This window comes from Hippocampus zosterae, chromosome 16 (assembly GCF_025434085.1).
Source record: "Hippocampus zosterae strain Florida chromosome 16, ASM2543408v3, whole genome shotgun sequence".
Lineage (NCBI taxonomy): Eukaryota > Metazoa > Chordata > Actinopteri > Syngnathiformes > Syngnathidae > Hippocampus > Hippocampus zosterae.
In genome coordinates, this window is record NC_067466.1 from 11,695,032 (window position 1) to 11,721,680 (window position 26,649).

A 26,649-nucleotide genomic window follows, 5' to 3' on the forward strand; every position below is an offset into this window, starting at 1 on the left:
AAGCTGTTACTTGCACATTGACTGTATATTTACGACAAATGGAAGAGTCCCATAAATGAGAATTTTTTTTAATGTATCTTACTTTTGTGGTGAACCTTACTACTTTTGTTGACCTGTCATTATAAGAGAAGATAATGATGATATAATTTGTCATGCAACAATGACTAATACATGCCGGGGTTATCATAGTTTAGGATTTTTCCATTGCAGATAGATTTTTTTTTTATTTTACCAAAAAGAAAATGGCTGAGCCAAATGTCCTCAAGCCATAGTTCCTTTATTTCTGATTTTAGCAAGTTATTCACTTTTATAATTGCCAGTGAGTGAAATCAAAAGCGACGGCATTGTGTGCCGCCGTCTTGTTCGTCGAGATGTTTTTTGGTTGGCCTCATTAGGTCAGCGTTGCTCGGCGTGTGTTGTTCCCCCTCCGGATACAATAACGTTGTTGCCATGAAATCCAAAAACAGGTCTCTTGTATTGTGATTTAATGATTTGTGTATCCCGTTTTGAATTAATGACATTTATTTAGCTACGCCTTCAAACGAAGGGAGAGGGTAACGGTACTGCCTGCGTTTGGTGGAAGATGCTTTCATCTGGCGTGTGTGTGTGTGTGTGGAGGGGGGGGGGTGGGTCTATGTCTGGGGCAAGTCAGGATATATTTCTCCCTAATGACCCAAATGAGTCCAATCTCATGTCGTGATGTGGAGCTTTATATGTAAAAAATGTCTGAGCTGAGGATGTCGGAGAGGAAATCTTTGACAGCTGATGATGATGATGATGACGGTAAATGTGTCGAGGTGTTTTCAGTCAAATAATTTCCTCTTTTAAAAAAAAAAAAATCCTGTGAGACTCATCCTGCAAGCCGGCGATAATCAGGCTCAGTTTTGATTGTGTCCCCCCCACGCCCCCCAAAAAAAGCCTTTACATCACATGATAAACATGATAAAGCTCTCGTATTAGATTACTCATTAGATTACGTGGGCGTACCTAATGTTGAGGCCGGTGCGTGTATTTCACCGGCCATAAGCCTGGGAGTCAGTCCTACTTATCAAGCGGGCTAATAAGCTCACACGTCCCTCTTAAAAATCTGTTTGTTATTCTGCCGGCTACACCGTGAGGCTCAAAGTTGTGTGAAAGCTCTCCCAAGGTCAAAGGAAAGCCAAGTGATGTGGAAATGGTCTGCTGAGGCCCCAAAGGAGGGCAGATTTGTTCAATGAATAAATAATTTTCACTTCTAATTCGGGGGATGTAACCGTTCATGTGCGGAACCTGTTAGATGTATTTCTGTGATTGGCGTCTGTTCAGATATTGCACTGCGATGAGTTCATTACACACTTAGGCCACACGTGTCTGATTCTTCTTTTGGTTGTGGTGTAAATCTGTCAGTTACATACAAGTGACAGATTTGCACCAGAATCAAAAGAAGAATCACACTCGGGAAGAGTAGCATTTGCTCAATTTTATTTTTGATTTTTTTTGCAATTTGCTGTAAGAAAGGAAGGAAAAGACATTTTATTTTGCATTTGATATTTCTTTTACATCGTTGAAATTACTTGCGATTGAATCATACGCGTCAGGTTATTTGAAGTTTCATTTGTTTTGAAGCATTCTTTAAATATGATCAGTGAATTATTAGGTGGATGTTTTAATTAGATTCACAAGGTCTCGACAACAGCGGAGGTAATGAACCAGTTAACTCATTTTAATAACTTCATTGTTCTTATGCAAATAGCCAATTTGCGGTGAACTAAAGATTTATGTGTGTGTGTTTATTTAAATTGGAACACATGCAGCTCGTGAGATGACTTTAGGTTATTAATAGAACTGTTATCATTAACCCACTAATTAAGAAATACATTTTTTATCAGGACCCCCCCATAAAAAAAACTACATAGAAGAAGAACCGTATATTTTTATTTTCTTTTTTTTACATAGGTAGATGTAGTTACAAAGTTATATTATAAGACTTTAAAATGTAATCTGCATTACTTTTGTACATATTTGTGTAGAATACAGACATGTTATAATTATAATATTTTCTTCCTGATGTCAAAGCTGCAGTATACAAATTACCTGGCAGCAAGTTGCAAATGATTAAGCTACATAAAAAAAAGTTGTATTTATATTTATATAGTACTTTCCCTTTACATGGTAGTGTTTAAAATTTGATTAAAAGTAGCACAACCGGAAATACAAAATTGTATAGATATTAAAACAAACAAAAAGAACTTTCGAGTGACAACACTTCTATCTAAAGGATCGGCTTTCTTAAAGTGTTTCCATAAAACATTGTTGTAAATTCTCACAGATTCTTGACGAAAGAGAATGCCGCGGATGGGGGGGGAAAGTGCTCCCCCACGCCGGCTGATCCCCCTCATGAATTCTTTTCGTGTACTTCTGTCAGGAGTTAAAGCCCTCAGCGGCCCGGCAGGCCTTGGCATCATCGATGTCCTTGTGACGTCCATTTCACCTTCCGTCCTCGCTGCGGCATGCCGGCTGGCTTTCAGGTTTCGCGCCCCCTCTGTCATCCTTCCACCAAGGTCCCTCAGCTCATGAATTGCGTGTAGCCCTCGGCGCCCGTTACTATGACATCCATCCAGATCCGCATGGCCTCCGGGGATGGCGCCACCATGTAGTAAAGGCGGTCGTGAGTCTTCACACAGAAGGTCAGAGATGGGTTGGGGCTCTGGAAGATTTCATGGAGAGGGTGAGATTCTTTGTTCCGTGTCTTTCAAGAAAGCAACATGCACCTGTTGCATCTTTACCCTCTGAGACATGTCGGGCAACAGCAATGACAAAAATGAAAGCATATTGGGCCGATTTTGATTTTGGATTTTTTTTTTTAGTAGTGACATAAGACCTTCTCTGTTGGGCTAAAACAGTGTCAGAAGTCCCGACCTGAATTGACAAAAATTGACAAAAAATGTGTTTCATGAAATAGTCGATGCATCTTGTGGCTCAATTTGAGGACAGTCTAAATCCATGATAGCCAGTATACTGTCACGATTTATCCAATGTAAAGATGTAAATTCAACAAGAGCTCTTAAACGCCAAGAAACTGGTTTTAATTCTATAATTTCTTTAAATGCATTTGATATGCAGTAATTATAGATCCTTAAAATGAGGGTAAAATACGATCAACTCTTTTATTGGACCTCATTCAACTGTGCAAGTGTACCTAATGAAGTGGCCTTATGAAGCACAGATTCGTTTTTGGGATTCGAGGTTGAATTATTTAAAATATTTTGAAATTCAACCCCCCTTTTTTATTTATTGATTGATTGATTTTTTTTTTTTAACATTCATAGTTTTCAATAGTGAGTCGTCCGGAATAGATGAAGAAATGACAGTTACCTTGGTAGCAATTCGTAAGTGATCATAATAAACCTCTTCAATGGCCTGGAAGTAAATGAGTCCTTTCAACTTGGTCTCATGCTTGTCTGGGAGAGACGAGAAAACAAGATACAAAAAAAAAATGTAAAATAAAAAATGTGCAGTATTCTGGGAGTCCAGACAGGGAAGTAAATACAAAAGTAAATGCAGATATTTTTGATAGAAAGATAGACTGAGAGAGAGACAGAGAGAGACAAAAGTTTTTTTTTTTTTTTCGAAAGACATAATCCAAGCAGAGTCGGGGTGAAAGTTAATTGCAAGCACAAGTCTATTTCAAGCTTTGCCTGGAGTCTTAAACATCCCATTAATCTGACTTGTTTTCCCTTAGCCAAGCACACCCATTGTCAAACCTAAAGACGCTCCAAGGAGGAAGCTAGACATCTTTTTGTCAACAAAAACTGTTTTGATATTAAACTACTGTTCAAATAAGCAAAAAAATAAAAATAAATTTGAATGCACGAAGAAACTGAAAATGAGAGGAAACTTTTTGAAATGCCCCCCTCCGCCCCCTGCCTCCCAATCCACTAATCAAAAGTGCTTCGTAATGAGATAAATGTTTTTCAAACGCAAGTTTCACTTTATCAGTCGCGAACAAGCCAGGAGCTAGCCTTCACCCAAGAAAAACACTTCTCAGGAAACCATTGCATCTTATTTCATCACCATCATCACCATCGTCAGGAGTGAGCTGGGTGAAAAGGGCCAGACGAGTGAGCTCACGCGCACACAAACATGGATCCACGTGATTTCGATCCGCGCGCTAATTATTTCGGTTGTCAAGTAACGCGTCCGAACGCAGCGACGCGTCCGAACGCAGTCTGAGAAACTCTACGTTCTCATTTCCAAATGCGGCTGCTGTTTTGACGCCGTCAGTTTGGAATCGCGAGTGCGAGAAAAGCCCACGTGGTGCCATTTTTAATTAGTGCCTGCTTCCAGATGACCATTGAGTAACATATCTAGCTCCGGGCCACCCTCGGTGTTGCTATAGGCTCAAGTGCATTCGTCACGTATGGACTAAAAGTTTTCAGCCAGAAAGTTGAGAGCTTATAATGAAGAACGCAATCCCACTTGATCCCTTTAATCGGAGTCCTTTTCTAAATGAAACCCTCTCATGGGTTTATTGGGATCTTTGAGAGGAAAAGAACTTCTTTTCATCCTTTATTTTTTTTTCATTTAAGGATTTTTTTTCCCTCAAATGGCTCGGTTTTATAAAGATTGGAAAACATTTAGATACAATTTAGAACCCCAGATAAGGTGACGACGTATTGAGATGCTTACCCACGTAGTAACAGAAATTCCTCTTGAGGCGGTCGAAAACGAACCAGCGCTTCTTCCACGATTTGATTTTGCCGCCCATCTTGACCAGATGACCCTTGCACATCTTCTCCGTGAGGATGACAAAGGGGCACGTGTCGATACTGTGGCCCGACGACTCCACGTGAGCGCGCAAATCAAACTCCTCCTTCAGGTTGGGCAGGTAGCGCGTCATCGGACGGGCCTGCGAAAGGAAAGCATTTGATATTTTGTTGCGCTTGGCCAGCGGGCACCAGATTGTGGGGGGGAGAGAAGGGTTGATGGGTCAGGGTTGATTCTAAGGGTCCATGACTAACGGAGGGACTCCTATCAATTTTTTTACTCATTCACAGCACTGAAGTTGTATTTTTTTGGCACACAGAAACGAACAACCATTCGCACTCACACTCACACCTAGGGACAATTTAGAGTGTTCAATCAGCCTGCCACGCATGTTTTCGGAATGTGGGAGGAAACCGGAGCACCCGGAGAAAACCCACGCAGGCCCGGGGAGAACATGCAAACTCCACACAAGGAGGCCGGAGCTGGAATCGAACCCGGTACCTCTGCACTGTGAAGCCGACGTGCTAACCACTGGACTACCGGTCCGCCCTCTCGTTAAATTGTCCATGTTTATCTAATGAAGTGAAGACATCAGAGACTAAAAGGCCCCGTGGCACTTTATTTTAGCAATAACATTCAAATGTCATTGGCTAGAATAGTCTTGATTCTACATGTCTTTTTATTGTGCTTATTTGGGATGAGAGTCTTTCTTTTTCTTGTTTGGACAATAATATTTGTTCATCATTCGAGAGAGCCAGACACTGAAAAGAAATCCGAATCTGAATGTAGATGTTCTAGATTTGTCAGTGCTGGTAATCAGCCTTTGCGCTTTGACCTTTCACGCCCTCATCCCGTTTCTCGTGACTCCACTGACCTGCGAAAAGTGTTTCTCCCTCATCTTCACCTCTTCCTCCACCAGCCTCCTCCTGTGGGCCGTCTCATCCAGAAGCCGCCTCTCGGCCTCCTCGCGCCTCTTCCGCTCCTCCTCCAGCAGAAGCCGCCGAGTCTGCGCCTCCCTCTCCTGGGAGCGTCGAGGAGCAGATCGGGGGGCAAAGGAGAACGCGAAACAGAGCGAGAGGGAGAAAAAGTGGGGGAAGAACATGTTCATGGTAGGCAAATATTGCGATACAAAGTGAATCGGAGCCACATGAGAGTTGAAATCCCAATGGCGGGCTTTTGTCATATCCATCCCTGAAGTCTTGTGTATAAAGGATTTATGCTTTGCTGATGTAAAATAATCCTTTGCTGCTTTTACAGACTTGGGGGTGATTGTACATTGTGTCAACATGTGGAAACAATTCAAAGACGCAAAATAAAACTTACAACAGCGTTTCGCCACCTTGAGACAGCCTCTCTCGATGGCGAAGAGTTATCACGGGTACTTCAAAGATGGAAGAGCAGCACGATGGGTGAGTGTTAAACGCGTGTGACTGACAGCGCTGAGGTTTTGGGTTTGAACATTCACGAGAGTGAGGATTGGCGATTTAAATGCTGCTAGAGGACCACCGTTTTTCACTATTGTGATCCAACAACAAAGGGTTTGAGGTCAACAAAAAACAGCCACGTACTGTACTTTCTTTTTCCAGTGCAAAGGGATTTCTTGAATAAAAATTACCATTCAAAGATGGCACAACACTGCCGGACAAGAAACCAATCAAACATGAACTCATTCACTCCCAAAGACATATTTAACCCAGATTCTTATTTTTTTCCAATTTTTCCAAGACTTAGGGTAAAAAAAAACAAAATAAAGGGTCTACTAATGTGTTAAGTACGAGAAGAAATTTTGTGCATTTTTTTCCCCCTAATATCACCTCACTCAAAGTTTAATATGATTGCAGAGTACTTTGTCTTGCATTCCATTCCACATCTGCAAAAATGATGAAGCCGACTCAATGTTGCAATTCGGGTAGTACGAGACACACAACTAAGACACGTCTGCCATTTTGAGGTGATTGGTGATACAATAGTACAACTTAAAACTATAGTTGACCTCTATATATTCGCAGTTCAGCACCCGTGGATTTGCATATTCACAGATTTTTTTTCTTTTTTTGGTGGGTGTTTTCCGGGGCCCCCACTCAAAAACTCCCATCTCCTCACCTTTTTCTTGAAAACATATTCTGTATAGTATATATTGAATGTTGAAAAAATAAAAATAAATCGCCCCTTCGAAAAAGTTAAAAGGAGTCACTCAAAGTGAGATTGTGGGCCCGCATGCTGCCCGTTGCCCATCCCTGCACTGGCGCAAGTACTAAGCGACCACATGTTGTTATGTGATGTGTCACTTAACAGGTGAATAACCATCTGGAATTGAAAACGTTTCATTGCTTACTCGGTTCTCAATGAGCCTGGCTTTCTCTTGCTGTGCCTCCTTCAACATCTTCTCCATCTCTTCTAACCTCTGGGTCTCCAACCCGGAAGCACTAGGTGGGGAAAAAGAACCCAGACAATTCATTGTGATGCAAGTACCAAAGCAGATAACACAGCTGTCCGAACTACAATTCAAGAAACGGGACAAGAGTCTCACCTTTCCGGGGTGCATGCTGAGTTGCTGGTGGAGATGCTGGTCTCCAGGCTGTCTGAGCTCTCCAGGCTCAAGGTGTCATATGCCTGGTTGCCGCTAGGGGGACACTGATGATGCAGGATCGAGTGATGGACTGTGGGAGACGGCTCTGCGCAGAGAAAGTATATCAAGACTATTGCAACACAAAGTAAAGTTGTCCATTTCTCCTGACGAGTGTCAAAATCGCCTTTGCCTGAAGACTGATGGGAGTCAAAGTACCTTTATGCAGCTTCCTGGAGTCCATGTCCAATGGGTTTGACACCTCTTTCAGTATTAACTGTAATCCCTAAGAGACGGTGAGAAGCATTGCAGTGTGAATAGCCATGCGGTTCGGTTTGAACGCTGCGCTCTCACCTTGGAGGTTTTATCACGCGTAAGAGTGGCTTGAGGCGCAGTGGGCACAGAGCTGACAGGAGGACGTGATGCCGTGTGACCAACTTCACCGTCCGATTTGGACTTCAGCAACTGAAAGGACAAAAGCTGCTTTGGTCACACAATGAGGAAGAGCTCACAAATACGTTACAGCGGAGAAGAACCACCTATATATTTAAATAGATATACTTTTATTCTTGTTGTAAAAAAAATGTCTTCTCCCATGCTGTGATGTCTGATTTATGTGAGGATACACAATCATATCAGGTAATTTAATTGGCCCTAAGCAAAGGTCAGAAGGAGTCAATTGTTCTAGTATGTTTGTTTTTTTGGAACACGTGCTTCCCATTTGAAGGGTTGCATTTTTTTTTCAGGACACAATATTCTCCGGGCAGTAGGCGGGGGACACCCTGAATCGGTTGCCAGCCAATCGCAGGGCACTCATGGACGAACAACCATCCACGCTCACACTCACACCTAGGGACAATTTAGAGCGTTCAATCAGCCTGCCACGCATGTTTTTGGAATGTGGGAGGAAACCGGAGCACCCGGAGAAAACCCACGCAGGCCCGGGGAGAACATGCAAACTCCACACAGGGAGGCCGGAGCTGGAATCGAACCCGGTACCTCTGCACTGTGAAGCCGACGTGCTAACCACTGGACTACCGGGCCGCCCATGTTCAAAAATATTCCACCCAAAATCTCTTATAACAACAGTCTCACGAAAATCGAATAATTTATTGGACAAAGTCACGACAACAATCGCTGACAATAACAGAAACTCATTTTTGCAGGATTAAAATAATGATTGTCAATGCACTGTGACGTTTTCAGTTGATTTCTTCCTTTCCTCTTATACAGACGAAACATCAAAAGAATCAAATCACCTTGATGTCAGGGCCTTGTCGGCATTGCTGTTGCCGTTTGCACCTCACTCGAATCTTCAACAACAAATGCGGAGTGCCGCGGTCATGTTTGTTTTCGCCGAGCTTGCTTTTGGTGCCAATTCTAACATGACCACCGGTTACAGTACAAGAAGCAGTAAGAGTGCAAATCAGAAGTTTACCTGCCCGTGCCTGCGTGCAGAAAAAGATTTGGCGGGCAACGGCGGAGGACATGATCGAGGTTCCCCTGCAGCCATGATCTCCTGGTACCAGCGCTCAAGGTTAATAGGAGGCATTGCATTCCTGCTTAGCTCAGGCTGGCTCTGAAGTCATGAAAAGCAGATCGGCCAAAATAGAAAAGATGCAGTGAAGCGGCAGGTGTGCCGACATCAACGCGGGCCAGTCATTTAGGCAGAAATAGTAGGACGGGGAAAATCAACAGGCTTTTGAGAAATAATGACGACACATAAGGGCTGGAGGAAGCAACATACCTTTGCAGAGAGAAGGGAGGTAGGGCCACTTGAGTGGCATGTGGAGTCAGAGGAGGCAAGTTGGAATAATGCAATAGATGAGGACGAGGGAGTATCGAACCTCCGCACGCCAATGATGCGGCTTAACTGGCCGACCGTGATGTAGTCCTTCACACGGATGCCCAAGGAGAGAAGAAAAAGGAAGAAGAGCAGAACGTAGAGGAAAAGGAGGGGGCTTCCATTAGAAAGGCCTCATCAAGTGGGAGAGAGCGCGAGCTTATGGCGGAGATCAGGCAGGCTTTTCTACCTCACATGGCACAGCGTCAGGGACAGCAAGGGGAAGGGAGTCAAGGGCAGCGGGGGAAGAAGAGGGAGGGTGCACGCAAGCGTTTCCATACATCTTAAAGACATCAGACATCCTGAGGTACTCCTGCATCGACAGCCAGAAAGAAGCAGAGATCAACCCAGCTCGCCACTACTTTAGGCACAGATAATGACATCCGATACAAGAGCTGTGTCAAACTTGTTTTTTTTAATGTACATTAAATAGCATATCACCGAGACGAATATAGACTAAACGGTTTTTAAAAAACTGCACATTTTTCTGGGATGTTTTTGTCATGATTTATGTTATGTGTTGTGTTTATTATTTCACTTTATGTTAACTGTTTTGTTAAGCGCTTTGTTACAGCTTCCGCTGTTGTGAAAGCGATATATAAATCAGCATGTATTGTATTGTATGATTGTTCTGTTCTGCTTGTGACCAACAGGTGGCAGTGGAGGGCTTCTGCACGACAACATCGCACCTGTTCGTCGTCATGTCATTTGGTTCTTTCCGAACGGCCACGCCCACTACTCGTGGGTCACATCGTTGTTTGTTTGTTTCTTGGTGTTTTCAGGATTTTGTTTGTTTTGGATTTATTTACCCCCCCCCCTCCCAGTGTTTTTTTGTGAATACATTTTGTTCAGTCCACCCTACTTCTCTCGCCTGCCTACTTTTTTTGTGGTCCTCTACCGTCACGCCACGTGACAGTTTTGCATTGTCGGGTGGCAGTGAACCCAACTCGCTTGACAATCAGCAGCACTTCAGCAAAATGGTCAACAAGTCTTCAATCAAAAGTCGTCATGCTGTGAACTGCCACTCTCAGGTGAAGTATGCCGTCAAACTCGGCAAATTACACGTTTGGTGTATTTAAAAGACCCACGGAGCTTCGTCTGTCAATCTTAATGCTAAGATTGACACCCCAGACAGCGCAGCACGAGGTTCATTCAATTAATTCGGTGTGACAAAAACTGTTGTCATACGTTTGAATCTAACTATGAGAATGTCGATCAAAACGTTTTCCATTTTACATATATATATATATATATATATATATATATATATATATACACACACACAGCTCTTGTGTTGAATCTCATTTCACTGTGCTGCTATACCTCATCTTGTGTAGTACTTTGTAGATAAGGCATGCCACCAATCAGAAAGCAAACACTTGGCTTCTACTTTTAAAATGAACATGCTTGGAAGTCACTTCATATTCTGTTAATTTTTTGACAATTTTTCCCCCCCGTTTGCTTTTACCTCCTGCAGCCTAACAGGGTAGACTTCAGAGGGAGGGACGTGTAAGGTAGAGGAAGGACAAAGGCTACGAGAGGTGTAGTCCTCATAAACAAGCTCGGGTTCGTTGATATGGAGTAAATCCTGTTCGAAAAGGTTCCCGAGTTAAAACAATCAACATTTAGTGTAGCCCTCCCATCACTTACACTTTCTTTCGTTCTCGCTCACCTCTTTCATTTTGTTGTTGCTCTTTGGGAAATTCCTACCACCGGTCATGCTGTGGTATCTGTTCTCCAGGGCGCATAATCTATCCTGCTCCTACGAAGAAGAAAATGACAGCGTGCATAATTTGCCACAGAATCCTCACTTGCAGTTTGAGCGGCTCTATCGGAACCTTGTGAAGCATCTGCAGCGTGGCCTCTCTTTCTTTCGCCATCCTGTCACAGTCGTGAGTGGCTTGTACGCCCAGTTGCTTCACTTGAGCATCCAAAGTAGCCATTTTCTCCTGAGAAGAGATCTCATGTCAGGCATACTAAAGTTGCTAATGTAGCGCGGTGAAACGCCCCCCTTCCTCCTGAGTGTTTTCCACTGTTTATCTAAGAAATTGAGGCACCATCTGTCCACCTGTCAGATCCCAGTTCCTGTCTCCCTGTTTTTGGTATCACAGTCTTGTTTTTGTTTCCCTTGGACGGGTCGGAACTGTAGTCAATCTAATTGCATTGCTGTGTAGTTGCAGCATGTGCAATGGCAAGTCCAGCATCCATGATGGAGAGAGAGTGACCATCCATTTCCACACAACTCAAATACATTTTTGAAACACACTTTTTTAACCACGTAAAAATATTGGTATACTACCCTCCCAAAAAAAAAAGCACAAAACTTGCAGAAAAATAATGTATGTATTGTAATGTCTGTGCAAGGTACAAGCATGTCTTTATGGGGCGGAACCTAGGCAGGTGCATGTGAGCCGTGACCGATCGCAGCGCGCTCCTTGTGTTTTTGCCGAAACATGCATTTGCGACAACGGCTCTCTTTTTCAACATGCGGTCGGTGAGAATATGTTTCTTCCACTTCTCACCTTCCTCTTGGCCACGCTGCAGTGATACTCGGTTTGCTCCCGAAGAAACTGCAAGGACTGGGTCTCCTTTCGCTCTTCTAGACTGCTCTCCTCCTCCAGCTGGCAGAACTCCAGTTCCTCAAATTGCTTTGTGCCGGCTTCCAAAGCTTCAGCTTTCTATTCAACCACAGACACAGGAATAAAATATTTAGAGAATTATTATTAGCGATCAAGAAGCGGCATCTAACTGTTAATCCCTGCCACTGTGCAAAATTGTTGCGTTTACAAGGTGACGAAAATGTGATGAATCCTTTAACCAGACCAGGTGGCGAGTATTTACATATTGTTGTATGACCACATTACATCCATTAACCTCCTAGTAGAGCCTGTAAATATTGAATGATTAAAGGGGGTTGTTGTAGTATCGTGCACGCACACTTTTAGAGCAAACGTGTTAGTAAGATGAATAATTACAGATCGATGTTGATTTTCATTATGATCGAGAGTGAACCAGCAAATGTAAAGCGGATTTGAGTCGCCAAAGCATAGCCTGCATCATCATACTTACAAAAGGCATTGACTAGTATGATATTTACAGAATGATAGGCAGAACAGAAGAAGAAATCAGAGCACATTTATTATTCTGACTATATTATCTGTAATATTATTTATGTCTGCTGGTGGCTCTTTTATTATTATTATTTTAATTTTTTTTGGTGTTCAGTATATGGTAACTCACTGTTGCCAGCCAGTGGGCTGGGTGAGAACACTGACCCTGCTGAGCTGCTCCTGTAACTGTTCTCTTAGAGACAAGGGGCAACTATCAAACTGCCTCTTCAGCTCATTGTACTCATTCCTCTGCTTTTCCAGGACCTTCCGCTCAGTCGAGACATTAGCTCTCCCCTAAAAACACATGGAAACACACACACACACAAACACACACACACACAGAAAAATTGTGTACACACTCGGAATGGGCATGATAAGTCTGCTTATCAGTTGTAAATTTTGGTTTCGTGACAGATGCAATTTAGCCGAGAGGAATGCAATGCCCAGAGGTAACCAGCAGAGGGCGCACGCATTTAAAGCGCTTCCACTGTGCTGCAAAACTCATTGAACTACAAATTCTTAAATGAAGTAAAAAAACAATGTAATTGTCAACAAATATAATGACGCTTGTCATTTGCCATTCATTTGAGATTTTTAATGATTTTTTTTTAAAGCTATCATTCAATCACGTCATTTCTGTTTGGAAAGCTTCATTCTGGAAACTTATTAGAATTTTACGCCATCCCAAAATAATGATGAAATAAAAATTATAATGTATATTGACACCCAAATCTTCAGTTTTAATCGCTCAAGAAATGATGTACAAATGCCCATCACAGGTGTGCACACAGTAATCTTGGAAAAAAAAACTGTAAAAGACAACTCAAATTCATGCAACCAAGCATTGCTGGCCAAGGCAGTTTAAGTAAGTAGAATGAAGCACGTTGTCATATTGTTAAAAGTTGAAATGTAACAGTAATGTTGCCCATTTGATGGAAAGAAAAAAAAGCCCACAAAGGTCTGAATCAGCAGTTAAGCGTTAGTGGAATACAGTGAAGCACGCGAGGAAACTTGTCAGTCATTCGAAAAAACAAAGCTTTGCTTTGTTATCAATCAGATGAAGTTTGAGACCGTGGCACTCGAGTAGGTTTTCAGCGCATACAGTACCAAACAATCGCATGCATCCATTTTTTATAGTGGTGTGGTTTTTATTCAGCTTCAGAGTGTTGTGGTTGAGAGTCCAAACCTTTTCCTTCTCGCTCTGCGTGGCCTTGTTCAACTGGCTAAGTTTGAGCTGCAGCTGAGAAATGAGCTCCCGTTCGGCGTTGGCCTGTTCCTGCTCTGCCTGCCTCTCGGCCTGCAGCAGAGCCTGTTCCATCTGCACCTGAGGGGATGCGTGAGGAGTCACGGTCTGAGCGCAGGAAGGGGGCTAACCTAGCCACAGAAGGAATCAATCGCGGGTGAGCGTTGACCTCTTGTTTGGTTTCTTTCAGCTGCTGCTCCAGCTCGCTGACTCTGTGCCTCAGGTCATCCACCCTGGACAACATCTTGCTCCTCTCCTCTTCCAGGTACATCTGCTCCTGACCGGCTGACAACTCCTCGCACTAAGGTCAGATTTGTATTTAAAAGGCTGTCAGAAAATCCCGCGAGGGAGTATAAACCACGCAAAGAATCCCATCGACTTGAATGGAAATAACACTTGGGAGTGCATTCGGCACCTCTTGATGTGTGCTCTCGGTGCTGCTCGACTCCTCTGCCTGCGCCTCCTCATCGTTCTCTTTCCCCGTCTGCATGTCACCACCTGCACCTCTTCCCCCTCTTAGCAGCCCGCTCCTCACGACTTCCGCCAGCTCCGCCGCGCTGTCCTCGTGGTTATAGCCTGCGCACAAATTCAGGATGGTCTCCAGCCTCTGTCGCTCCTACACAAGAGGGGCGAGACATCAAAAGGGCTTCAGACTCGGTTCATACTGTAGATCCTATTGCACTTGAGAGACACTGTCCCATTTGAGCAGCTGTCGCAATGCCACAGCGGCTAGACGGCTGTAACGCAATCGCGGGAGGCCCTAAGACGGTGTATTTTTTCTTGGGAGGGGGCGAGCAGAATGAAATCCGTTTGAATTTGTTAGGACTAATATTTGTTGGATGATTATTTGACGAATGAGAATTTATTATATTTCTAACATGAGTAGAGTAAGTGTTGTTTTTTTTAACCCACCAGTTTATAAATATATGAGAAAAAATAAAAATAAGGCTTGATTGTAATTTGCCATAAAGACACTATACCTGGGGTGTCAAACTCATTTCAAATTGTGGGCCACGTACGGACTCTGTAGATGTCAAGTGGGCCGAAGCATTAACATGATACGATACTGTGCTAAGAATCACCAAAATCTCATCTCTTTCCTTTGTTTTGGTCTCAAGAAGCATTGATTGGCGCTTTCATATCATTTGCTGCGTTGGGTCTATCTCGGTGACAGACTGAGACTGCTGTTTTCTTCCCCGATCAAAACAATGTTGTCTTCTACTGTGATCAAAACGGTGTGCCCCTAGCGGATAACCCAGGAATTGCATTTTATTTAAAATATTAATTCTGTCTTTAATGCATTTTTTTTCACTTTTAAATTATCCCGCGGTCCGGATCGAACCTCCTTGGGGGCCGGTTCCGGCCCGCGGGCCTTATTTTTGGCATTCACCTACGTGCACTATACGACGCATGGGTACTCTAATAAAGGTGCAAACTTGATATTTTTAAGTCCCAAGTGCCCTTTGAAGCGTTCATGTGACTGTCAGGTGAACTTCATCACTGCAAACAATTGCAAAGGCCTTCATTTACCAAAATAGGAGACCAGAATATGTCATTATCATTCCCGCCGCACACAAATTAGAACTGAGGCAAGAGCAACTGGACCAGCAAAACAAATGTCCAGTTTCAGGGAGCTGACTTTTAGGTGATATGGTTTGTTCAAAGAACCATCAAACTGAGAAGAAAATTAACAATTCAAAGTGCTGAGGTCTTGTTTTATTCTAAAAAGTGGTCATAAAATGGCATCCTGAACACACGGTGAACCATAATGTTAAATAAATAGGTCTTGAAGATTGAGACCTCTTTGGATTCAATGGCTTGTCACATTTAGCCTTTGTTTAAGAATTGTGAGTCCTTTTGTGAGCTGAAATATTCAGACTTGGTTACAAGTTTGGCAACCTCCCTATTGTGATTATTTCTAAAATTAACTTTTCTATTCTGTTACTTTCTCCCTTGCGCTGAACTTTGCTTTTATCAAAAGGTAAAGTGCAATGTGCATATCCAGCCCAGATGCTTTGCACACTAAGAGGAAATCCTTTCTTTGTCCTCACTTCACTCATTTTCCTATACGTCCTTGTGTTTTTTTTTTACTCTTAAAGATGTTAACAGTGGATGAAATGAAATGATGTGAGCAATGTTGGACATTTATATTTACAAATTTGCTTTCTCACGATTCAGTCATATTTACCATGATAAACTATAATGTCCCGTTTGACTTATTGTATCGTGTGTCATGCTTCCAATGCATTCCCAAGTTTGAGCCACCATGGTGTGCAACGCCATACCAAGTGAGTAAACAAATGTATTTTCCGTATTTCTTCCAAGATGCTACATTTGATCGTAAAATTATTAACGAGTCCCAACGGAACAAAAATATTTCCTGCAAATTGTTTCCCCTCTATTCGGCTCTTAAGGTTCAAAATAAGCAGAGTGAGGAAGTTTACTGCTTTAAAAAAAATAGACATTCCTATGTTTATTTGGACTGACAGTACAGCCAGAATGGGGAAAATCCAGCTGAGTAATCAATCCGAAGCAAATGTTGAATGTAGATCACAAACGTGGTACAGTACAGTATCATCATTTAACTGTATGTAGTCCATAAAACAAGCCCCCCCCCCCCCCCCCAATTTCTTATTTAGCTACATGACAGTTGAAAATTTAATCAAATGCTTCTCGTGAATGCATGACTGTACCCGTCAAAACTTAGCAACTACTTAATGTTGTGGCTGATGAGTGTGACGTATGGCCTTTGCGATTTTGCGTGCCCGTCCGTCCTAGCCCGTAAATTGCCCGATTCAATTGCGTATTGCCGGTAAGTCTTATTTGTCATCAGAGGCCCCGGAGTTCCTGAAATAACTATCACCCGCCCCCTGGCCCCTGTGGTCAACTCAGCTGTTGAAATCCAGCTGGAGTGGGGGGGGGGGGGGGGGGGGCTATGGTGGGCATGCATAGATGGATGACGAAGAGCAAGTATGTCATCCATAGTCTGGGACTGTTTCAGATGGCAAACATATGCTTGCTTGGAAAGCATAAACGCCATTTCACCTTGCAAGTAAATATAGTGTTGAGTATTAACCGGCTACAGTATGCTCGCTCCGCTCGAAAGACTTTTGGGGAGCGGGTGTCAGTCAGTGTCAACCGCTTCGCTAAGACTGACAATAGTGTAAATAATGTTTTGTTTTGTTTTTTTTTTCTTCATTTCATGTTTTTTTTTTAACTCTAGAGAGGCCAGCATTAGGTCACCACAGTCACACGCACTAATACAACTTGTCAGTGGATTTTAAAAAATGCGATAAAAAAAATGGCAGATGTACCGTAATACATTCACAGACATCACAATACATAACGAGTCATCTAAACGATGAAAGTTTCAATCTGCATTTAATTGATCTAGATCAAACTATTTATAATGAAATGTCGACCGTCTGGTCACTGGTCACTTACCAGCTTCTCCGTTTCCTGCTCACGTAGCCTCTCCTCTCTCTGCCAGCGGTGGTACTCCAGCAGTTCATCCTCATTGTCGCTAATGGCAGATATGCTGTTCTTGCGCTCCCGAGAATACGGTTTCATGAACGCGGAGTCGTTGCCGGATGATCCGATATTCTCGCAAGAGGGCTTTCTTCGGCTGCGGGGGCTCGTGGCAGGAGATGAGCCGTACAGAGGACCTGGGATGAGGGTGTTAGTCTGGTGTTGGCTTCCACTCTCCAGTGCGGTTACAGGGGATGGATTCTGGGAGTACAACACCCTCATGGCCTCAGCCTTAGAGGGGGCTGCGGGTTTGCGATGGGTCTTCGGGCTCTGCTGGATGGTTTTGTTGGTCAGACTCTGCGATCCTGGAGGTCCTCTGCGGGACATGTAAGGACTCAGAGGAGGAAGGCTCGTGGATCCGGTCGACTCGGGAGTCCGAAGCGGTTCTCGCCTAGGACTTGGGTGTCTCTTCTGGAGGAAGGAACCTCTCACTCGAGGGCTGGATGGAGCTACCGGTGAAGAGTTGTGACTTATGCCCTGTCCGGACCCCCTGCTGAGCAGTGTGGGGCTTGACGTGACCTCTGCCCTGACATTCCTCAGAAGCTTTGGGCTGTCCTGTGTTTGCTGTCCATCGCTAGCGCAACTTGAGGTCATGGAGAGGGATGTGCGTGGTTGAGGCACAGGGATGCTGGACCGGGGAGGTACAAGTGGAGCGTTTCCCACAGAGCTGCAGTTCTCTTCTCTCGTGGTGCTGCTTCTACCATTCAACACACTCTGAGAAGGCTGAGAAAGTAACGCTTTAGCTGTTTGGGGGGAAGACGGCACCTTCTGTGAGAGACTCCAATGGATGTCCTTCACTGAGGTGCTGATTTTTGAGCTGCCGTTGCTGGAAAAAGATTGATGGGTCCCATTCAAGATGCTATGGGAGTCTGCAGGAGGGCGGAGCAAGAAACAGTTGTGTAGAAGGAATGCGCTTAAATAAACAACTAGGCGCACACTGGAGAACAGTTGCACAAACAAAAGCAAACAAACAGTGGAGGAATGCACTTTACGTTACATTTGGCAGATCCTAAAAAGGAAGGATCCGCCTGCTTGGAAATGTGACTGCACACCCATACAGACATTGTTTCTTCATTGGCTAAGATAGTGATAAATGTCTCGCGGCCTGTGTTGTGTGGTCGGGATGTTATGCTGTTCAGTTGTGTAGTAATCCTGCAGGGATCTGGAGTTACTAAATTTAAACGCTGCGGCCATGTGCCTCGCATGAAATCAGGGCTTGGTCAGGAAAGAGTGGGCCTAACATTGGGTAGGGTGTGCCTTTTACGGTTCTTTATGTCCAGTAAGGTCAGCGAAGAATGAAACGAATCACTGACCACAAAAATAAAAAGTTGAACACATTTGGATTTACAGTAAGTTATACTCATTCACCAATTAATTCAACGTCAACTTTAATTTGCTCCAAGATGAATATAAATATATTTGTAAGTGAGAAGTATTGATAAATGATCAATGTGGTTAGTGGTGTAGAACACAGCACCGTACTTGGAGGTGTTACTAATACATTATTACTAATATATTATCGTAACTAATCTATTACTACTACTGGTAATATATTATCATATTATTGGCATGATGCAGTGCCGTTCCGCACTAATGGCAACTACAACCTCGATATGTATATTGTTGAAGGAATACCTTTTTTACAATGTCAAAGAAACCGAAGTTGATATGACTCTGGCAGTGTCAATCACACTTGGGCCTTGTAAAAGTAGAAAAAGAAGTTGTAACTGGGTTCATTATTAAATTAGGTGGTAAGTGTCTGGTAATTGCATAATGAGAGGAAAAACACCACATTTTCTACATGAATTGTGAGTTTGAAGACCATCCTGAAAGAATGATTGTATTTGACAATGGGGACACACCTCAAGTGTAAAGTGGCGATTTAAATGGACCAGGTCCAAAAGAATCTGGGTCGCAGATAATGAGTTCTCAAAAAGCTATTTCGGAATCAACTCGTGGATGACGACCACAGGTTCTTCCCAATTCGGAGACCAAATTAAGCGGGATGTGGAAGTTAAATATTCACAGCACAGAGCTACGATTTTTCGAAATTTAACCATTCCTTGCTTTGAAGAGTGTATTTTTGTTGAGCGTTATTCTTAATCAGTAAATCAACACAGTTGAAAAACATGAATGTGTAGTATGACCCTGCCCAAGAATTTATGCTTAGGCTTTTAATTTGCTGTCAGTTAGCCCTAAATGCCCAAGGGAGGCTAATCAGTCACATGATTGTTCGTGGCCATCTCGCTTTAATATGGATATGGAACCTTTACCAGAATGTTGCGTTCTTGATGTGCATAGTGCTGGGCTTCCTCCTGGTAGCATGTTCTTCATCCTCAGGGCCTCTTCTGGATGGTTGAAGCGGAAAAAGGTTGATTGACCAAAACACAGCATGCAGCCTGTCGATAAAGAAAAAGATCACAAGGGTAGCAGCAAGCAAGCATCACGTCATCTTAAAAAGGTATGCTTATGTCACCTTAAATACAACTATGATACTTGAATGAGCATTAGTTCTAGTTGATGTATAGGTCAATTCAAACTTATTCATTTACATTAAAGAAAAAAAAAATTAAATGGCCAGTGAAACTTATAGTTCCTTATCACACATCCTTTAGAAAAAAATATATAAGATAGATGGAAAATAGATTGTTGACTGTTCAATTATTATTTCTACCCATTTCTTGTTTCACTCCTCTCATCCAACGTAATAAAGAGCCGCAATCTTCTACCTCACAGTGAGTATTATATTCTTGGAAATGGCATAACATTTGAGACGGTTCTGGGTCTCATTCTAGGACATATTTGTACCTCATGTTGTGATCTGAGCTAAGGTAAGTGAGCAAAAAAATAAATAAATCCCATGCTGATTAATTTTAATTGTTATTCTCTTTAAACTGTCTTGCCAAAGTCTTTGATGATCAAAACATTTTAAACTCACATGTTATTAATCAGTGAGTGAATATGACTCCTTGCTCAGCATTTCCAAAGTCCTGAGATGATAGTTTACATCCAATGGATATTCCACAAAGGGAACAAAATGGCTTTGAATATCCACGTGACATAAATGAAACTTATTTCCTTGTGTTCAAATTTCCAAAAAAAATCCTCGTTTCTTGAAATGTTAGTCCTCTGGATGAAAAAAATAGTTTATGTTGAGCAGCTGCTGCCTCGACACACGTCGACTCATAGCTGGCTTTAAATGACATTGGGTGTAGCTGCTGGCTCAGGTCCCAAGGAAAGGTTCGACTGTGTGGGCGGGACTGTGCTGATGCCTTTTCTACTGTACATAGGCATGTTATTGTAAACGTTAAGTGCCCGAACTGCCACACTCATGAGATGACAATTTATATTGAACAATTGGTTTATGTTTCCACGTGTCACTTTGGCAAGGCTGTTTCTACCTTGTGAGAGACGATAGGGTTTGGTGACGGGGAGTCCATCTACGGCGCATTGGTTCCCACATGGGTATAAGGTAATAGTCCCCTCCTTGTTTTCAATGTAGCAATGATGAGCTTTAATTCCGGGGCCCAGTAAAGAGATGTCTGTGCCTCCGCTGCCCAGTGTGGTTCTCCCTGCAACAACAACATTTTCCCAACGTCACGTACTGGTGATCCGCATGCACCCGTGAATACCTTTGTGATGTATTCTTAGGCGTGCCGCTTAAAGCCAACTCCAGAGCCCGCTCGTAACAGAGGTCGACACCCCACGGGCAGGTTACAAATATCGTCAACATGTAGCTGAGTGCGGCGTGACAGGTGGTACGCTGGAGCGATAAGGACGGTAGTGTCTGATGTCATTTGATTGACTCAGTCTGCTTTGGAAAGTTGGAGCTCTCGGAAGTGAGTCTCTTTTCTGGAAAGACACCCACTGTATTTTGTTTCCCGAGCACTGCGACTTCCATCTGGGCATACAGTACATGTCATTAGCATGCTGTTGGGTACAAATAAATAATATGTTTTGTATGAGACGGATGAGCAACAGACATAACCATGGAAGTAGTTAGATATATTTCACACAACTAAATAAAACAACCCAAGGGCCCGAAAAGTGATAACTTGTGGTGTTGTGCACAATAAATATTATTGACACTGATTCGTGATCACAACAAACATAGTAGCACTCATTCGAGACACACATTTATTACCTTCCTGCAGTGGGAGCAAGGTGATTGCTGTGCTCAAGCGTCCACTTCCCAAACTGACCAGGTGAGGGCGCTCCGCCTGGACTTTCAGAGACTTGCCGGTTTCAATCAGGTCTAAAGGAGTACCCTGTGAAAGCAAAATGAATTGGAATGAATCCAGTAAGTCTTTATAATTAAGGAGAAGCACAACAGCGACAGTATTCATAATAAAGTAGAACACCACCGAAGCTTGCCGGTTGTGGCATATAGCTATGATCCCCATTTCGTCCCACTTGTATTTAATTGTCCCTAAAATGACAAACGACTCACCTGCAGGACTTGGTGTGTCTCTCGGCCACGCTCCGATCGAGCCCCGCCACTCCGTTCCATGTTTGCTGGGCTGATGTCCGAATTATCAGACACCTGATGCTCCTGAAGGCAACGCGCTGAAAGATGCACATGGAAAGAGGAGAGTGGATATAAACGGGAGAGCTGGGAATCCTGCCACTACAGTTGTACTACAATGGGAACAGTGCCTTCCATAGAGAGCCTCATGCCCCAGTTATAAACCCACGTGACGCTGCCTATTATACTGGGGGATTGTTTTTCCAGGGCTTGTTGTGGAGAATGGTGGCATTTTACGCCTCAATCCAAGCAAAATTCTTGATGATGAATGCAGATTTGACAACATAAATGGTGCATTGCTCTTTTGCAATCCCAGACTTGCTTTGCAGGTGCTTCACACATGAGGGCCACATCACATTTTCTACCTTCACCAAGATGACTCACACAGATACAAACTATGTCTGCAGACAGATGTTAAAGATTATACCCGGCTGTCTGCACATCATGGTCACATCAGAAGGGGGGGGGGGGCAACAATCATTGCCGAGATTCAGACATGACTCGAGCAGCCATATGTGGATGCATAAACAGCCACGTTCCTGCTCCAAAGTATAATATTAAAAACTAGTAGCTGCATTTTTCACTCGCTGATTTTTCCGACAATCAGTACAGAAAATCTATTTGACTTTTGGTAATTCACCTAATCAGCCAGGTGCCGGTTTTGAGGGAAAGGCCTTGTCTCTCGGAGTGCTGAAGCAACGGCTGGTACGGATTTCGTGAAGCAGAATTGTCTTCATGTTTAGCACCCAGTTTAAAAAAAAAAGTACAACCTGCCAAGCACATGCAAGCTTTATCACTTGCTTGCATGTGATTTTATCACTAAGCCGTTGAAAATACTGCTCACTTCGCTATCATACAAGTGTAAAAATAAGTTAAGCCCTGAGGCCTTGAATGATATACATGTGTGGGATGTCAGTTATGAAAGCGGTTAGAAGTCTGAAGTTTTAAGCGATTCATAGGCTTGGAATTGGCTGTTCTAAGTCTTTGGGACAGTTACAGTTTGCTTTTTGTGAGCAATACATGAAGTTTGAACTGTTGAGAGTAGATGTTATGCTCCTGACCTTGGTTAAAGTGGAGCCAACCAAGAAGATTGTTTTAGCTTTGATGCACAGTAGCATCAGTGCGCATGGCTCTCTTCATGAAAGACGTTTACAGTGATCTTCCAAGACTCACCAAACGACCACATCAGCTTCATGGCACAACATCACATGACTACTGCAGCAAACCAAATGCCCGAGCACTTTGTTGCTGGCATCAGTGACTGACAGAAATGCATTAAAAAGCCCCAAACCATTCACAGCTGCTGGCCTTCTAAGTTTAGCCTGGACTGGTTGAGACAACAGGGCGTTGTGTCTGCATCTGATGTCACTCCAGATGAGAATGCCGGGCGAAACCGCTTTATGTGACAATCCCGTCCAGTGTGTTCTAAGTCTGAGCGGACCCAGTGACAGAGAGAACAGACCGTGCTCTGACACCGGAGCCTTCACGTCTCTCCTGCCAGCCCCCTACTTGGCTGTCAACACTCGCGGCCTCATGCACGCCACGCAGTCACACACGATGGGAGAGCGCGGCCGAGGCCGGTGTGTGTCTTGTCTGTGTGACTCACACATGCACACACATATGCTCCCGCCACCTCCCACCAGCCTCACTCATTTGAAGGAACACACCCAAAGCCCGAGAGGAGTTTTAAATGCTTGCAAATGCGCAGCCTCACACAGCAACCTGTCATTATTGGGCCGGTTATGTGCTTCAGAGCGGGCCATGAGTTTCTGAAAATAGACACCGCCAGCCGCACAGTCTGGACTGTGACTTTTAAAGAGAAATCACATCTGCTAAGGGAGGCCAAACATGAAAGAAATTCAAGAAACATATGCTTTGAATGATGAAATTATGAGAATAATGCCATGTGTTAGAAAAGCAATAGTTGTGGCGAATACATTCGACATCCTTTGTTTTATTCTATCATGTTGCACATGCAGCACACATACCATCTTACTCCTCTCACAGAGTCCCAAAAAGAGTTATAAGTATCCATGAATTAGGGTATAAATCGGTATTCCGTACGGCGGTGTCCACATTGTTGTCACTGTCCTGCCTCAAGCTGCTTTTATTCTCCCACTGAGTTCCTTGACTATTTTCCCTCCTCCCGGCCTCTTCTCCTCCCATCCTGGTGCAGAGTTACTTGCCCGACCTGCAGTAGATTATTTTTTTTTTTACTTGTCCTCCATTTGACGACAGAAAATCCCATGTGAGAACCTTCGGCGACTGTCCAAGGTGATTAAAAGAGGCCTCAAGTCATGTTCTTCCCTGTGAATTGTTCGATGGTGAAGCAGGTGTAAAGAGCCAGGATGGCAAAAGCATGGCATGATGTTGGAATGATGGGGAGGGGTCTGAGTTTGATGAAATAAAAGTGGTTATTTCCACAGAAAATTGTGATTTGATCATTCCTGGTGCCGTAATTATAAATGATGGAATAGAGAAATACCACAGGAAGGGAGCGAACTCATGCTCTATCTTCCAAGGCATCCCCAAGGATGAGTGGGAGAAAGAGCCCACTATTGGTCCTTCTCATCTTTTCCCATGGCCGGGGCCAAAGAGGAAACGGAGGAAATGCAGCAGATGATGAGTCACTTAGGAAAACTACACCAACAAAAACATTGAAGAAAGCAGACCGATTGGCGAAGACACGTCTGTTGTGTCTCTATTGTATTTAGACGCACGGCAATTAAGATTCCAAATGTAATCATCACCGCAATTAATGCTTGGATGGAAGTCTTATAAATCTTCACTGAGCTTTCTAATGTGTCTGTTGCATTACCGGCACATATGTAATAATATTAACATGACAAAGAACCACTGAATAGGTAGCAAAGTAGCTAACATAACATAAAATGTACAGAGGAATAATCAATTCTAATCAAATGATTTCACTCCATATCATATTAGAGGACTATTTACGTGATTCTATACTGGTAGACTCATATTTATTTTGAATGAGCCTCGTGCAGGGTCTTACAAAGTGATTGCAACATAATCTTGATACATTTTGAAAACGTTCATCTTCACATTGCCTTAAAAGTTTAAGCTGGACTGCTGTTGGGACCGACTGGTTACAGCGGTTTCTGAGGTCTCTATGGAATGATGTTTCCAGTGGGAGATGTACTGTAGATCGCCGATCTGCTGTGCCACAATGAATACTCCTCATTGAGCAGGAGACCATATGTGTGCAAGATGTCTGCCTGAATGGCCGCAGAAAGGTAGGACCAGAGACTTGAACAGATGGCTTTTATGACAGCACCCGTGCACGTCAGTGTCTTTCTACTTTGATCATCACGGTGAATAATTTGCACGTGTCCCTGAAATTGCTGTCTAAGTGCAGTATGTGCATTCATGTTTTGTGATTTTTGTGCGTGTGTGTAGTTGGATGTTGTCAGGTTTAACATGTCCACTCTGTCATGGTGGAATGTGAATTAATATTTCAAAAAGAAATTCCAGAAATCATACTGTACTCACTCAGGCATGTGTGCACCTCATAATCCTGGTTAGCAAATTCTTCATCCGGCGTAATTCCTCAACAGTGCCTTACTGGATGCATGAGTTCCAAAGGCAGTCTGAATAGCATGTCAACTCAAAACAAAAGAGTCCATTCATGTTGCTTCAAGCTCATGTTCTCAACTTCTCGGAAATGAGGTGATTCCACCTGCTTCAAGTGTACTTTAGGTTGGCAAAGCACCTGCAAGATGTGGGGGAAAAAATCTCTCTCTATCAATATATATTTGCATAAAGTTCTCGCAGAAATATGACACAGTAAACAGGACATAACTGGGTCATAATGAGATGAAAACCATGAGTATCATGTCATGCTGCTACAATAGCCCCTTTTATCTCATCTCTCTCCCACATGCAAACTCTGCCATACACCAGCAAACAAACATTTCAACGTCTCATTACCCAATCTGGCTGGCAGCATCATCCTGTTGCCTGCGAAGCGATTTAGATGAAAGATGATGGACAAACCAGACGAGACAGCCGCTCGAATCCTTACAAGTCCCCCTTTCTTCCAGACGAGGAAAATATGTTGGGTTCCGCTCAGTGCATCCACATGCATCTTTCTGCCAGGCCCATCCCTCTTTCCAGCCCTCGCTCGCCTCACCTATTATTTCCTATGCTATTGTTAAATCCCAACCCATGGTCTCTTTATGCGGTTTTGGCCCCTAGATTTCATGACTTTTATCACATCTACAAGAACTTCTAACATGTTTGAATCGACATTCTGTCCAAGTTGAGCGAGGCATGTGTGAAGCAGACACTGTCGTGTATCAACCCAGATTTGTGCTTTGTCACAGTTGAAAAGTCCACTGTTGGAAATTATAGTCATCACAGCCAAAGATATTTTGAAATGACCTCCCCGGCTGGAATTTTTTAGCTTGGCGGTTTGCATTTGTGGACACATTGTCAAGACTAGAGTAATTGGTTCAGCCTGTCCTATGCCCTGTGCTAAGTGAGTGTGGATGAGGATCTGCATTGCACATCGTTATCACTCATAGTTATTACTCCATTTTTCCACTTACCCCCTGTAGGTTGTTTCTATATTGATCACGTTGATCCTACTCATCTGTGGCCCACGCAAATCTACATTTGGACAATTTTGAAAAATTCAAGTACTTTCTTGCAGGATCAATGAAGATGCCCTATGTGTTGTTGACATTTACATCGGCTCAACTTGATCTAATGTGCAGATGATTCCCAACCACTGTGTCAGATTGCTCCATCCAGCATGGCCATGTTCTTCGCGGCAGGGAACTGTCAGGTGCTCAGGGCATTGTGAGAGGTGTCATGGCGGAGTAGGCACAAGTTGTCCTACCATAAGGTCATCTCTTGTCGCATACTGAGCAAAGCAAACACCAGAGGATCTCATGATGACATTCTGGTTGATTGTCAAGCCAACGATGAAGAGAGAAACTTGTAGTTTGGGGTTGAAATATCTTTTGCAACATGAGTCCTGCCGCTTTTATGACACACCTTGTAAAATAGGTGCCTTGGCTCAAAAAATGTTAATGGGTGGATAACAGATTTGAGGAGAAATAT

General features: G+C 43.3%; 1 protein-coding gene and 1 long non-coding RNA gene across 13 annotated transcripts; one reads left to right on the forward strand and one right to left on the reverse strand.

Moving 5' to 3' along the window:
* Window positions 1-1,895: 1,895 nt before the first annotated feature.
* LOC127588043 (pleckstrin homology-like domain family B member 1) lies at window positions 1,896-25,949 on the reverse strand. Of its 12 annotated transcripts, XM_052046535.1 has the most exons (27): window positions 25,513-25,949; window positions 25,075-25,294; window positions 21,487-21,588; window positions 21,181-21,304; window positions 20,438-20,608; window positions 19,310-19,435; window positions 16,953-17,905; window positions 13,924-14,124; window positions 13,678-13,809; window positions 13,452-13,589; window positions 12,431-12,559; window positions 11,678-11,833; window positions 10,994-11,104; window positions 10,828-10,917; window positions 10,624-10,743; window positions 9,346-9,468; window positions 9,060-9,206; window positions 8,751-8,891; window positions 8,572-8,625; window positions 7,667-7,777; window positions 7,532-7,598; window positions 7,277-7,421; window positions 7,082-7,172; window positions 5,621-5,767; window positions 4,669-4,888; window positions 3,355-3,440; window positions 1,896-2,686 (listed from the first exon to the last, which is right to left on the reverse strand). In XM_052046535.1, exons 3-27 carry the CDS (start codon window positions 21,544-21,546, stop codon window positions 2,546-2,548), a joined length of 3,984 nt encoding a protein of 1,327 aa, XP_051902495.1. In that variant the 5' UTR covers window positions 21,547-21,588; window positions 25,075-25,294; window positions 25,513-25,949; the 3' UTR covers window positions 1,896-2,545. The 12 variants fall into 12 exon arrangements, with proteins under 12 accessions (XP_051902495.1, XP_051902496.1, XP_051902494.1 ...); XM_052046536.1 differs by lacking the exon at window positions 25,075-25,294; XM_052046534.1 differs by lacking the exons at window positions 25,075-25,294; window positions 25,513-25,949 and adding an exon at window positions 23,550-23,920.
* On the forward strand, window positions 2,682-8,503 carry LOC127588721 (uncharacterized). Its single transcript, XR_007959170.1, has 3 exons — window positions 2,682-4,100; window positions 5,666-6,155; window positions 7,042-8,503. It is a non-coding gene; the product is annotated as an uncharacterized LOC127588721 (long non-coding RNA).
* Window positions 25,950-26,649: the final 700 nt, after the last annotated feature.